General features: G+C 39.1%; 1 protein-coding gene and 1 long non-coding RNA gene across 3 annotated transcripts; one reads left to right on the top strand and one right to left on the bottom strand.

Annotated features, from left to right (window-relative positions):
- Positions 1-5,681: 5,681 nt before the first annotated feature.
- Positions 5,682-8,679, bottom strand: LOC137718234 (putative beta-1,4-xylosyltransferase IRX9H). Of its 2 annotated transcripts, none has more exons than XM_068457748.2 (4): positions 7,547-8,679; positions 6,634-6,883; positions 6,319-6,535; positions 5,682-6,070 (listed from the first exon to the last, which is right to left on the bottom strand). In XM_068457748.2, exons 1-3 carry the CDS (start codon positions 8,350-8,352, stop codon positions 6,362-6,364), a joined length of 1,230 nt encoding a protein of 409 aa, XP_068313849.1. In that variant the 5' UTR covers positions 8,353-8,679; the 3' UTR covers positions 5,682-6,070; positions 6,319-6,361. The 2 variants fall into 2 exon arrangements, with proteins under 2 accessions (XP_068313849.1, XP_068313850.1); XM_068457749.2 differs by having other exon boundaries at positions 5,682-6,008; positions 7,547-8,672.
- A 2,789-nt stretch (positions 8,680-11,468) lies between these two features.
- On the top strand, positions 11,469-13,889 carry LOC148694606 (uncharacterized). The gene is made up of 2 exons (XR_015965248.1): positions 11,469-13,147; positions 13,537-13,889. It is a non-coding gene; the product is annotated as an uncharacterized LOC148694606 (long non-coding RNA).
- The last annotated feature ends 317 nt before the right edge of the window (positions 13,890-14,206 follow it).

Below are 14,206 nucleotides of genomic sequence, written 5' to 3'. Positions count from 1 at the left end.
ACCTATGGTTTGGATTCCTGAAATGCGCGTCACAGACACAGCCACATTCTTTCGATGTATTGTTACAGGTATCACATCATTGTCTTTTATATAGAGAACTCCCCCTTTCTTTCAACTGGTGATTTTAGTTTACAGCTCAGTTTCCTAATTCCTATCTCATTTCCTTGCAGCTACCACCCCCGCAACTTGAAAGCGCTCTGAACAAATATGTGAACCTCAGAGGTCCCCCTGCCGCTTATGCTAGCCAGCCTATAGCGGAAAAGCTTCACTCCATAGGTATACTATTGCGCATCTGGTTGACTGTCAACTCTATTTCATGGAGATTACAATGTGTTTTGGCAGAGCAACTTCTATTTAAACTTACTGCATGTATTTTGGTGGACCAACACTTGCCGACCTTGGTCTAGAAAATGAAACACATTTGCAGCAACCGCATGTGCCACCATCGTTTTACCCTACAGACACAAGCTCATCAGTTCATGGAGCGGACTCCAACGTGATAATTACAAAGCAACACAAGCTCATCAATTCATGGAGTAACTCCTACGTGGTAATTAGAAAGCGTTTGGACGCTCAGAAGTGACCGGCTATGTACGGTACAAATTGGGACATCTGATATTTGAGAGCCACAAATGTGGGAAGGAAGATGTAGATTGACCACGTATATGGCGTCTGATTGCTTTCGGGTATTTGATCGCCGATTGGTGGAACCTAACGATGAATCAGTCCGGCTGCATAGGAAATATCAGTTCTTCAGAAATACAGGCAAGAAAGAAAAAGGAAGGGAAAAAAAAAAAAAGAATGTATGCATCTGTATTTTATGATTTATCCTTGTAAATTTTGATTCTCCAATCTAATACGAGGACAGGTATAAATTTTGGGTCATTAAATAATAGGCTCCTGTAAATTGTAGTTGTTTTTAATTTTTTTAGTTTAGTTCATATTCTTTTGGTATTTTGTTCCTTTATTTCTCCAGAATTATAATTATTTCTTCGAGTTTTGATGTAACATTAACCATGTTTGGTTGAAAGAAACTGAAAATCATCAAACAAACCGTCCCTAGTTTTCACCTACAACTTCGTCGGCGACGTCGTTGCCGTCACCTTATGTATAGAGACTCCTGAACATGTAAACCAAATTCTGGGTACCAAACTTTTAAGTTCACCCAAAAAAAACGTCATTCTACTTCCTTATTTGCCCTTTAATTTTTTTCTGTTTAATCTTGATCGTTGTTTTCGTTTGATTTATTCAATGCCAAAAAATGGAAGAAGTCGAAAAGGTTTGTGGAAATCATGTAACAAAACGTCCCAGAATTTATGTAACGGTAGGGTATCTTCGTATTTTCACTTTGGTTGGATTTTATTTGTTTTAAAATATTGCTTTTTGGTGTTAAATGGTGTGCCCATGGGGCCCACCCCTGATTTTGGTCCCCTGGCTCTCCCCTCTCCTTGCCTGCCACGTGGCATCCCACTTCTTCCCCCCCCCCCCAAAATCTCTCTCCCTCTCCCTCACCTCTCCCGGTTCTCTCCATCACTCTGCACTTTCTCCCCCTTTATCTCTGAGAAGGAACCACCATCATTCCTCTTGATTCCAACCAAGCCAGTCCCATGAATCTTTATTTCGAACCTTTGGGACATAGGGAACACGACTACATCCTCGTTCGCATCATCAGAGCACCATTTGAGTGATCCGCCATTGAAGTCGAGAGCTTCAAGTTTCCATTTCTCAAACCCAGGTAAGGTTATTGCTCTATTTCGTTCGTTCGAGTTATTCTAGGGTTGATGTTGTGTTTTTGAGTTGAATACCGAATGTATCTAACTCGTTTGTGCATGCTCTTCCCCCTTCCCAGTTTTCGATGGAAACCCGACTACTTTCGAGTCGAAGTCCGGCCGACTCCGGCCACCCCACGGTGTGTCACATGTATGAATCTTTTCCCCTCTCTTGTATCTTCATTTTAGTAGGAGGATCGTAGGGTAGAACAATAAGACAGTGTCCATGGTGTGTCACATGTACGTTTCTTCCTTGGCGAGAAATGGGCCGGCTCACCTAAACCCACATAGTCCAGGCCTTTTGGGCCGAGCAAACTAGGGCCTTTGGCCCTTTGAATTACAAGCTTAACCCAATTAGCCTTTAACCCAAAACCCTTTTGGACTTAGGCCTTGGGCCGTGTAGAACTTAGGCGTTAGGCCTGTTAACCCCTTTAACCCATTGAACCCTTGGCCCAAACCTTTGGGCCGGGCTTTCAGGCCCAAACCCAAAGCCCTTTAAGCTGAACCTAAGACCCAATGTAGAACATGCCCACTCTTGGGCCATATAACCAGCCCAAGCCTGAGCCCACTCATTTAGGCCCAACTTGGAACCAACCCAAACCCTTGTGACTTGACCCAGTTGACCTGACCCGACTCAGTTGACTTGACCCGATCTAACCGTTGACCCATCAACATTAACTTTTTGTTGACCTTTTCATGTTTCAGTCGGGACCCTTCCTAGGCTAATTTCGACGTCCTGGATCTGTTTTTGACGTCCATTTTTTGAAATTCAATCGTTTGATATAAGTTTATTAATTGGATCCTTTATGTGCTTAGATGCATTTATTAGCGGCGATCCCATCATTCCTATTTCGTACAGCTCTTCGACGACGGAGTATTTGTGACTGGACCCTTTCTAAAATGCATGTTTTGATAGTAGAAATGCATACATGAAAAACATGATTTAATGGTTACATTTTATGAGTAAATTAGATTTACACTTTATGATTATCATGCTTTAGTGAGAATATTTTGGGATATCATACTTTATCGAATTTGTGTTCTTTATGGTATATATGATGGATGACTATATACTATTTATGAACATGTTTATACACTTCTTTATAGTATATATAATGGATGACTATATGCTATGAAGATGTTTTTGAGATATATGTATTTATGTTTGGAAAGAGTATATTCTATATTTTTGTGCTTATCTAGTGGTCACTGTTCTGCCTACGGGCGAAGATACTTGTATTTTGGCTTCGGGCCAGGAGATATAGTTGTTGGCTTTGGGTCGGGAGATATAGTTGTTGGCTTTAGGCCGAGAGATATAGATATTGGCTTCGGCCTGGGAGATATTAGTACTATGGGCAATTATGATACCACTACTTAGCACACTATATATGATATATGAAGGTTTTATGGCATGCTAGGGTTTTCGGAAAACCTATTACATATTATTCTATTGATTTTTCATAAAACTTTGAGGGTTAGTATGTTGATAATTGTTTCAGTATTATATATATATATATATATATGTATATATATATATATATATCAACTTGGTCTACTCATGTTTGTTTTGCGCCCCCTCACGACTTAGAATCGATACGTACAATCCCCGCGTCAAGGCATTCCCGCATAAGCATCTTTGAGTCCTCTCGGTGTAGGACCCATCTCTTGTTCATTCAATTTTATATTATTTCTTTTTAGTGTTCTAGTTAGTTGTATGTTCTAAATAAGTTCCTAAGTTGCATATTCTTTATATTTAAAATGTACAAGTCTTATTATATTGGTTAATTCTCTTAGTTCTCATGCATCCTAACATGGCTTCATCACCTTTGGGTGTCGCGCGCAGCACGTGCCTACCCTGGTGTTTGGTGAATATCAGGGTCGGACGTGTCAAATCATCTCCTTTACTTTAATAATAATAAACTTGTTGGTTTAATAATTGACTTATCAACCAATTGAAAATTAAGTCTTTATATTATTTTTTGAAAAAATGAGTCCCCAAAATCATTAGAAACTACCAATTTTACCATTGTCATTAGAGCATCTTCAATGGAGATGTTAAATTTAAATTGTCAAATTTCAATTAAGAGCTGACATGACACTTTGAATGCATATGCTAAATTTTCATTTGTCCAAATGATGAGTCAAATTATTTTTTTTATTATATATTCTAGGTCATATTGTTATAAAAATTGTAAAAAATTGTGCAAATTGGTCTCATGTGATTGGTGGATGTGAGAGCCATTTATTAAATAATTGGTTAAATTACATTTTACCACCTCATGTTTGGGGTCGATTTCAATTCCTTACAACATCTTTAAAACATTTCACTTTCATACCTCAAGTACTATTTTATTTCAATATAATACATCTGTTACATTTTCCATCTATTAATCTGTTAAAAGTTGACGTAGCTATCACATTTGTGCCACGTTATTGCCAAATTTATGCCACATGGAAAAAAATAATTTTTTATTACCCTATTGGAAAAAATAAAAAAAATAAAAAAAATTAATTGAAAACCCAGAAACCCATAATCGTCATCCCCTGCCTTGCACCTTTCATCCCTCCCTGTCCACACCCCTTCTTCCCTCCCTGCACCTTTCACCTTTCTTCCCTCCCTGTCCACGCCCCTTCTTCCCTCCCTGCACCCTTCATCCCTTCCTCGCCATGGACCAAACATTGCAAATCCCTACAATTCCACGTGCCATGGCTTGAAACAAAACCCAGCAAATCCAAATCCAAAAACCCATTAAAAAAATAAAAAATAAAAAAAGTTGAAACCTAGAAACCCATTCCCCCGACCCTCCTCCACTCTCCTCACTCTCTTTCTCGAACCCCAAACCCCCCATATCCAAAAAACATTTCACTCGCCATAGTCTCACAGCTCCCACCACCACCAACAATGGCAGTGACGGACTTCGTCGTCGGCGAGATCACGACAGAGCACCTGAAAAGTTTATTCGCCATTTCCTGCAAGTTATGCCACAACATAGGAATCGCCAAGGAACTCAAAACCTCAGTCAAGTAGCTCCTCCCCATAATCCAAGAAATCAAGTACTCTGGCGTCAAGCTACCGGCCGAATGGCAGTTCCAGCTCGACTGCATGTCGGAAGTTCTCCAGAATGGCCTCAACCACATGATTTTTGGGAGGGAGGATTTGAGGGTTGGTGGGATTTGTGGCATTGAGCCTGGGAGGGAGAAGAGGGGTGGGGTTCTGGGTTTTCAAGTGTTTTTTTATTTTTATTTTTATTTTTCCCAATAGGGTAATAAAAAATTATTTTTTTGCCATATGGTATAAATTTGGCAGCCACGTGGCACAAATATGGCAGCCACCTTAGCTTTTAACAAATCAATGGATGGAAAATACAACAGATGTATGATATTGAAATAAAATAGTACTTGAGGTATGAAAGTGAAATGTTTTAAAGATATTGTAAGAAATTAAAATCGACCCAAAACCTGAGGTGGTAAAATGTAATTTACCCTAAATAATTCAATTGGAAAGGATTTGACGTTAACGCCTAGGATGGGAGGCATCATATCCACATCAGATAAAACACATCGGTTGGAAAAAATTTGTTGTTTTTTTTAATCCTATTTGGCACTTTTGGCATCTTATTTGAAGATGGCCTCAGATTTCAAAATTTTCCAATCAATTCTCCGTTAACTTAAGTCATGTGATTTGTACATGACTCACGATGCTATGGCCTTCTTTTAGCCGTTAAAATTATCAAAATAATATCTCTGGACATATTGATATGTGTTGCGTAAGGGTGACACTGAACCAACTCGTCGTTATCTTAACATGACAGAATACCAACCTTTTCTTCACGTCATTTCGTGTCTTATTAACTGGTAATATAAGAAAGCCACATGGCCTTCAATGGTTGTTGAATTTGAATGCGTCAAGTATTTCAGGAGAAATTGCACTTTTGCTTTGCTTGATTAAAATTTGGGTACAATACACGGCGGTCTACATCACAGAGTATGGAATCCTTAACAAACCTAACTAACTCCCACCTATTTCGGCGAGCTGTACTAACTGTCGAATATTAAACAAATTTCAAAGGAAAATGAAACGACACCAAACACCGGGAGATCTTCAACAAAAACGAAATTTCGTTTCTGTCAAAGAATATCATGCACAGGAAAAAAAAAAAAAAAAAATCAACAACCATGAATCTTCGGTTTGTTTGCCATCGCCAGCCGAGTTTTTTAAGGCTTGTTAGTGCTTCGACTCTACCAAAATCAAGCAACGATCCGTTCAGCGGGCGGAGAAGCACCAACATGAAATTCAAGAACTGCCATAAAACAAGGATGTGTATATATATATTAGATCATTTTCACTACAAGGTTAAAACGGTGTTTATGTTGTAAACTACGGCATTAGAAGCGGTCTTCAAGTGCCCTAAGAGGTTCTAGTACATGCCCTCTGCCAAAACGAAGGGTTGAACATTTTGATATTTTTCGTTTACAGATAATTGCTGACAGATACAACATACGAGATAGAGGAAAGCGTGACAATCTATTCAAGAGAATAGTTTCGTACCTTTCTCCAGCTATAGGCATCAAAATTGCAGGGCTAGTGAGTTCTATCGTTCAATGGGGAGAACAACATCAAGGTTCTGCGGAAGTTGCCAGCCTTTGGGATAAACAAGAGTATGAGCTTCCAAATGTAGATGCCAGTTCATTACTTTTGAACAGCCGGCTGGGGTACCTTCCATTTGACTCTCATCTTCCACAACTTGTTCTATAAAAGTGGTCTCCTGAAGATGAAAGGGGAGAGAAATGTCAGTGCTTGAAGAATACAATGTGTCATTGCAAATGATAAGTAGGAGAAACTTTCAGATGATATGACCCGTACTTGGAAACCCTCCTTCACTGTATCTAATTGTCGAATTGAAGCAGAAGTGGGGCGGTGCCATCGCTTTGGATCCCACAATATTGTGCTATTAAAAGCAAACCCTGACATATCAACATGAAACCTACGAAGCCTCTTGCTTTTCTCATTTGTGTGCCATCCAACTACTTGGCTCCCATTGCATACTGGACCTTCCAATATAGCCTTGTTTTTGCTTTGCCATAACATAGCAACAGGCCAAGTTCCAAACCGGCTTCAAATCAAATCGAAACACAAATCAGCTGCAGAGAAGAAAGGGTGGGCAGGGTAGCATAGAATCTATAACGAAAAAAGTAGACATTTATGAAACTCTACAAACAGATCAAGTCAATAACAGCACAATAGCACATAGAGATGCCAACTCGTAGACTTGGAGAAAAACAAAAACGAAAAAATGTACATGAGACTGGTAAGCTGTATATGTTCCACTACCTAAAGTTAGTAATACTGGCAAATTGCACATCTTTGTTTGAAGATGAGAAGAACCGAGTTTAAGCTGCGAAACAATTTGACAAAAGAAAAAAAAAAAAACTGCGAAACAATTATTCCGAAGCCATTTGATTATGTAAATGTATCAAAAAATGAGAATTCAAACCAAATGCAGTTTAGTGAAGTGAAAGAGTGGCCAAGCTCTGCATTTCTATGTATTGAAACTATTTGGGCGCGAGGATCAACAAGGAAGACATGACATCTAAAATGTAAGCAGACCCATGTAGCTCCAATTGTTAAAATTGCAATAACAGCCAAATTTGGAACCGAAAACCCAAGAAAACCGTCATTCGAAAACAAGCGTATGAACCAAAAACAAACACCACCAACGGTAAATTGTGACTGAAAATGATCGAAATGAAGCTCAATTTCGAAGATAGGTAGATACCTAATGTCTCTCAAGCGATCAAACAAGTCGAGGGAGTATATATTATCGTCGTCGGCGAAGTAAACAATGCCATCAAGCCTATGCCGCTCAATGTGCTCCAACGCAGTGTTCCTCTGATAAACACCTCGGTCCTTGGCGCTAGTCGAATTGTTGCCACACACCAAATGCCGATACATCACGCCGCTCTTCCTCAAAATCTCCGCCGTCTCCATCGATGCGGTGTTGGTTTCCACCACAATCCATAGCAGTGGCGGAGGTACAAGCCCGAGCAGCTGCCCCAACCTGTTTAAGAAATAGGCCTGCAGTGCGTGGTTGTACGTAGGTGTCACAATAATCAGCTGCTTCCTCGGCACCAAATCCACACTCCTCTCCACGACGCCGAGGCTCACGTCGACGACGAGATCTTCCCGCCGTTTCACGGCCGGATCCGCGTTGTCGGTGTCGAACTGGACATTGACGTGGGGCGGCTCGATGTCGAAATTGCTGCGACCTCGAATCTCGTCGTCGTCAACGTGGCCGAACGGTAATAGGCCGAGTAAAAACCCTAAGAAGAAGAAGAGCAAGCACCTGTAGAAACCTCGACGCCATTGCTGGCCCTTGCGATTAGGCAGGTGAAAGAGAACTCCGGCAACGAAGCGCCGGACGTTGACGGCGAAGGCGAGGATCACCGACGGGAAAGGCGGAGAGTATCTAGAGCTGGAGAGAAGCTTCTGCGACGGCGACGGCACTGAAAATGGAGAGCCGGCGCCGTTCACGTACGGCCGGTCTCGGAACGCCGGCGATAGAGTTCTCCGGATCGACGCCATTGATCGATCTCCTATAAGAATCCCTCAAGATCTCCACTACATGATCGAAATATAATCCTTTCCCCAAATCCACAGAATCCGATTCGAAACTCCAAAATTTTTACAAAAAAATTGAAAAATTGGGGAAAGTGAATTCGGGTCAGACTTTGACCGGAAATGGTAATCGGGTAATTTGCAGTGGACTGAGGGAGTGTACGGACGGGGGAGGATCGGAATGTCAAAGGTGTAAATACGGAGGGGTGAGGATCGGAATGTCAAAGGTGTAAATGCAAGGATTTTGAATTAATTTGGACCTGGGAAGTACTTTTTTTCGCAGAAATGGGAAGTGGGCTGCTGTTAAGCACTTTTGAGCAGTATGCGTCGGTCTGCCATTGAGGATTCAACACGTGCCAGCTGGGGTCAAATGTTTCTGCAAATGCGTATTTTACCTTATTTACTGAATTGTTGTCGGAATAATCAATTAATCATGTGGTAATTATTACGTAAATTTTTTTTAGTTTTTTAGTTTTTATTTTTTATCCAAAAAAATGTATTTTGGTTTGATATTGTTTACTATTTATCCATAGTAGTTGGTGGCATATTTATTTATTTTTAACCTATAGATTTTGGTAGATTAGATGTTATATTAGTTATTTCTGGAAATCGAACTCACGCCTTTATGTAATGACTAATTTCCTTTCTACCATTGTGATAAAGAGTCGCTTGCGTATACTCGTATTTCAAACTAATCACTTTTTTTTTAAGAAATTAAAATGCATTACATTGAATAATAGTTCGGAATATTGTTATAATAACATCTTCACTGTAGTTGATGCAGTGCACGACCATAAGTATAGTTCCTATATTAAATTTAAGGATTAATCTCAATTTACTATTATGAAGTTTCTTAATTTTCAACATTTGGTACAAATTTTTTTTAATCCTAGAGTGGTACTTGAAGTCATAATTTTGGGACACTTTCATACATTCGTTAAGGTTGCTATTAAATTAGCTATTAACTGGTGACGTGGCATACCTGAAGTCATAATTTTATTATTTTTAAACATTTTAAATTTTAATATCCACGTGGCGCCCAATCATTGTCCACATGGATTCCACGTCACCTGTTAACAACTGATTTACACAACAACCTTAACGGATGTATGAAAGTGTACCAAAATTATGACTTCAAATACTACTCTGGGATGAAAAAAAAACTTGATGTACCAAATGATGAAAACCAAGAAACTTCAGGGTAGTAAACTAAGATTAACCTAAAATTTAATTGTTTGTGGCTTCTCATATCTCAAAATTATGTATTATTAGGTGGCTAGTAACTATAATTTTTTTTTTTTTTTAACAAACGATATTATCTACATTGAGGGGGTGGGGAGTGAGCTAAGCCTCATAATAGACTAGCAATAATGTGGTTCAAATTCACTTTTGGCAAGAATCAAACCTAAGGCCCTCTCACTTACAAGTGCATAGGAATACCATTAGACCATAGTACTAAGTGGCAGGAACTATAATTCTAGTTTAAGTATTTTATCCTACTAATGTATTTTAATATTTCTATTTTCTATTTAAAGGACTCCATATGTATGTTTAAGGTAGATTTAATGAATTAGAAAATACATTTGTTGTGTGCTATTGAAGTGAGTGAGTATTTCCTCCTTCTAAAATCCAGCGTTTGGCTTGATCGTGTGAGCGAATCCAGTATTAGCAACGTCGAGCAAATCTGTTGCCCATGGTTGAGTGATTCCAAAGGTTTTATTCCCGTCTCTTTAAGACCCTTTGGTTCTCCCTGCATCAAGCAGAGCTCTATACGATCATAGTTGGGAGGCGTGGGCGTCGTGAAGGCCGACAAGCTCAACGGGACTCAACACAGTGTGAGAGATCTACATGACATTGAAATAGACGACCTAAGAAGACAAGTGCAACAGCTCCAGCAGTGTCTTGAGCACTACAAACCTCTGGAACGTGATAATCCCAATCATGAAACAAAGAATGATGTATTCGATGATGGGGAGGTGAATCCTTGTGGTGGAGATAATGAAATTCAAGATCTGCCACGATAAGTCAAACTCCTAACCATGCAAATTGAGCAACAAAAAAATGCTGGCAAAAAATTTAGAGAGTTAAGCCCAGGTTACTCAATTGACGAGGTTGACTTCTTCAGTTCAAGTTGTGGTGAATCTACCACCAATATTTGATAATTGCCTCGAAGATGATTGTGAGATTTGTTCTAGTAAGCAAATTGAACAATTTGGAGTCGATGAATTTTGTGGAGTTGAAATAGTTAGACAAGAAAAGGCTTGTAATCTTATTAACTTCTGATACACATATACTTCCATAATTTTTCAGCCATTTAAATATTTTAAAAACCTAAAACAAGGTGAATGTTAGTCTAGTTTCAGATTATCATTTTCTGAACTGGCCGGACTGCTTTTCTGGGTACGCAGTTCTTAAGCATGGCTTTCACGCTATGCAACTCAGACAACATGAGCTTAGAAGCAAGAAAAGCAGTTATGGGAATTAATTAATTAAAATGCAAGACAGACGAAGACTATTGAAAACATTACAACGAAATTGAGCTACTAATTGGGTTTTTTTTTTTTTTTTTTTTTTTTTGTTAAACAATAGATTTATTAGATTAGATGCTAGATTAGGAAGCTGACTGGGTTTGTAGCCATGGTGCAAATGTAACACTCCTCTCTCAAACACACTTGTAGGGGTGTGTACAGTTTGCTAGTCTACTTTTTTAAAATATAAAAAAAAAAAAAAAAGGGTAAATTACAAAAAACTAGCTCAACTATGGCTCTAACGACAATCTCATACCTCATGTTTGAAAAATAACAATGTCATACCTCATCTTACGAATTCATTTCAATATCATACCTCCGTCAGTTTTTCTGTTAAGTTTGACCGTTAAGTTATGAGCTGGCAAGCGTGGGACCCAAATCCTTACCCAACTAAATTAAAAAATTAATTAAATACTAATAAATATATTTCAAAAAATAATAATAATAAATATAGAAAATCATTTAAAAAAATTATGTGGCCCACCCCATCCCCACCTTTTCCCTTCTCCATATGTCCCCTACCTTTCCAGACCACCTTCCTTTTTTTTCCTTTGCTATTCTCCCCTGCAACCCCCAACAACAAAATCCACCGCAACGCTTTCTCATTTCCTTGTCCTAAAACACATAGTTTCCACCAATTCTCCCCTGAAAATTCCCAACTATTTTCCTAGAAAATCACAACTTTCCCAACAAAACCAACTCCAAGTTCCCAAATCTGAAAATGAAGACAATCAAAGACCCAAGTCTTGCAATTGACAAATCGGCTTGCGTCATTCACTTCTCCGACTTCCCCGAGGACGTACAGCTCTGCATCATTTCCTTCCTCACGCCTCCTGAGGTCGCCAGCTTCGCCTACACATCAAAACGCTTTGTTTCCCTCTGCAAATCTGACGACAAGCTCTTGTTCAACATGTGCGATTGCAGGTGGGGATCCAAGACCTAGATCAAGAAATGGGGAAATGGGAAAATCACATAAAGGAATCTGACGACAAGTTCAGATTGCCACTGCCTACTCATCCTCATTCATCTTGTACTCACGACACGTGAGCCTGTGCATGGGTTATCTTGGGGCGGTGTGTGAAGTGCACGCACCTCCACCGCCGTTCACAGTAGTGCCGGTGACTTTTCCAGTGACTTATCTTGGCACGTGGTGCATAGGGGCACCCGAGGTCCCTCCTCAGATTTTTGGACTTGTTGAATCCATATCTGATGTTCGTTTTCCCAAATTCAATTGTTTTAATAAAGTTTTATTCAATGGTCTCTATTTATGTTCAGGTGCATCGGTTGGAAGTGACTCCATCCTCTCTAATTTGAGCGGTTCCCCGGTAGCAGAGTATCTATGAGTGGACCCCTTTTTAAATTGCATGTTTTTATAAAATATTAGGCTTGCATGCATTTCATATATTCATGAATTGATTATGTTTTATAATATGTTTTACTGATTTCTATAATTATGGTTACGGAGAACTTATGATTATTTAAATTATTTTTACGAAATGTTTATGGCTTACCCATCTACAGTTTATTAAATGGCATATTTAGAGGAACCACATTTATGGCTTGTTTATGATTTCGGATAACGAGATTTTAAATGCTAAACTTGGTATGAGTTTTGAGATACGTTTTCGGTGCTTATCTAGTGGGTTATCATACAACACATACACATAACACAGGTATGTAGACGTCTATGGCCATATGATACAGTTAAGGATATTTATGACATACTCCCAACTTCACTAGTTACGGGTAGTGTCGTTGTGTTATGTTATGTATATGGTTCTTCTCTGGCATAACCCAGAGTCGTACAGCTTCACCTTCGAGTAATGGGACCTACCATATTTCTTCATTGGCGTAACCCAGTGTTGTACAGCTTCACCTTTGAATGATGGTTATGCCTTCGGGCCTATGATACCCGTAGTTGAGTACATCATTGATGTGATTTACAGAGGTTTTACGGATTTACCTTCGGGCGACTATATTACCATTACTGAGCATTGGTTTACAAGTACATGTTTTTCAAATGTTTTTCATGGCATGCTAGAGTTTTCAGAAAACCTATTATGTAGTACTATATGAGTTTTCAAAACAGGGGGTTAGTATGTTCAGAAAGAAAATAGTTTTCTTATTATTAGTATTAGTATTATAAACTTTGGTCCACTCACCCTTTGTTTAGTGCCCCTTTCAGGAGTTAGATTTGAGGCATACGATCCCGGCGTCAGGGAACTTCAGCATAGGTATCTTCAAGTCTTCTCAATGTAGGATTCATCCTTTTGTTCATATTTTTTTATAGTAATTCTTTCACATTATTCTTAAGTAGTTGAATGCTCTGATCACGTTTCTGCATTTGCGTATTTCTTTATATTTATGTATTTTATTTACTATCGTTTCTCGATACCACTTACATGCATGTTAAAATGGCTTCGTCACCCTCGGGTGTCAGCCAGCATGTGCTTATTCTGGTATATGGGGATATCGGGTTCTGGGCGTGTCAGGCATGACAATTGAATCTACCTCGGGTGATGATCGAGTCTGATTCGAAACAAGTTATCACCTGTTTGAACGATTGTACTGTGAACATCGCTTGGGAAATCTTCCCAATCCTTAGTCGTATTCGTGTGATCAGGAAACCTTTCCAAGCTTGCTCCTGGTCTTGGGTTCCAAGATCAACAAATGTTGCAGCAGACTTCGTTGTGTCGAAGCACACTCGGGAGATATGCGACTTAGTTTGGGTTAATAGGCCCTCATCTTCACTTGTGAGAATCTTGAACAAGGATGGCCTACCTTGCCTTCTGATTAATTAGTTCCTCTTTTGTTTCTGGTACGACACTTTAGCCATCTGTGGCAGCGTCCTTAAGTAACCCCTTAGTTAGTGGTTATTAATTGTTCTTAATCTCTGCCAGTCAACCATTTATTGGCTTTCTATGTACTTTGCTGGCCTTCGTGCTTTGGTAATGAATCCCAGTTTCAGATCAAAAATAGGTAAAAAGTCTAAATTTCAATTAATATGAAATTGGTCACCAAATTTTCAAGCCAAAAGCCAAATTTAGCCCACAACCCAAAAATCTTAAATTTCTACACAAAAACCCAAAATTTAGTCCCGATTCATACTGAAATACCGAAAAAATTTCAGGAATCCCAAAAATTGGGAATACTAAAATTTTGGTTTGGAACTGGTCTTCAAATTTTTGTCCCGAAAATTTTCGGTTTGGTATTCGAGATCCCATTTTGATTTAGAATCCCATATTGAACCCTTGTTTTTTTTTTTTTCTTTTTCTTTTTTCTTTTGACAAGGA

Source organism: Pyrus communis, chromosome 8 (assembly GCF_041283825.1).
Source record: "Pyrus communis isolate YQ-2024b chromosome 8, ASM4128382v1, whole genome shotgun sequence".
Classification (NCBI taxonomy): Eukaryota; Viridiplantae; Streptophyta; class Magnoliopsida; order Rosales; family Rosaceae; genus Pyrus; species Pyrus communis.
The sequence above is the reverse complement of the archived record's forward strand: the minus strand, read 5'-3'. Positions and strand labels throughout refer to the sequence as shown.

Excerpts from the sequence above, each read along its gene's own strand:
- LOC137718234 (XM_068457748.2), bottom strand. The coding sequence starts at position 8,352 with ATGGCGTCGATCCGGAGAACTCTATCGCCGGCGTTCCGAGACCGGCCG. Across the intron at positions 6,884-7,546 it reads GATCGCTTGAGAGACATTAG|CCGGTTTGGAACTTGGCCTG; the intron begins GTATCTACCTAT and ends TTTGATTTGAAG. Across the intron at positions 6,536-6,633 it reads CAGTGAAGGAGGGTTTCCAA|GAGACCACTTTTATAGAACA; the intron begins GTACGGGTCATA and ends TTTCATCTTCAG.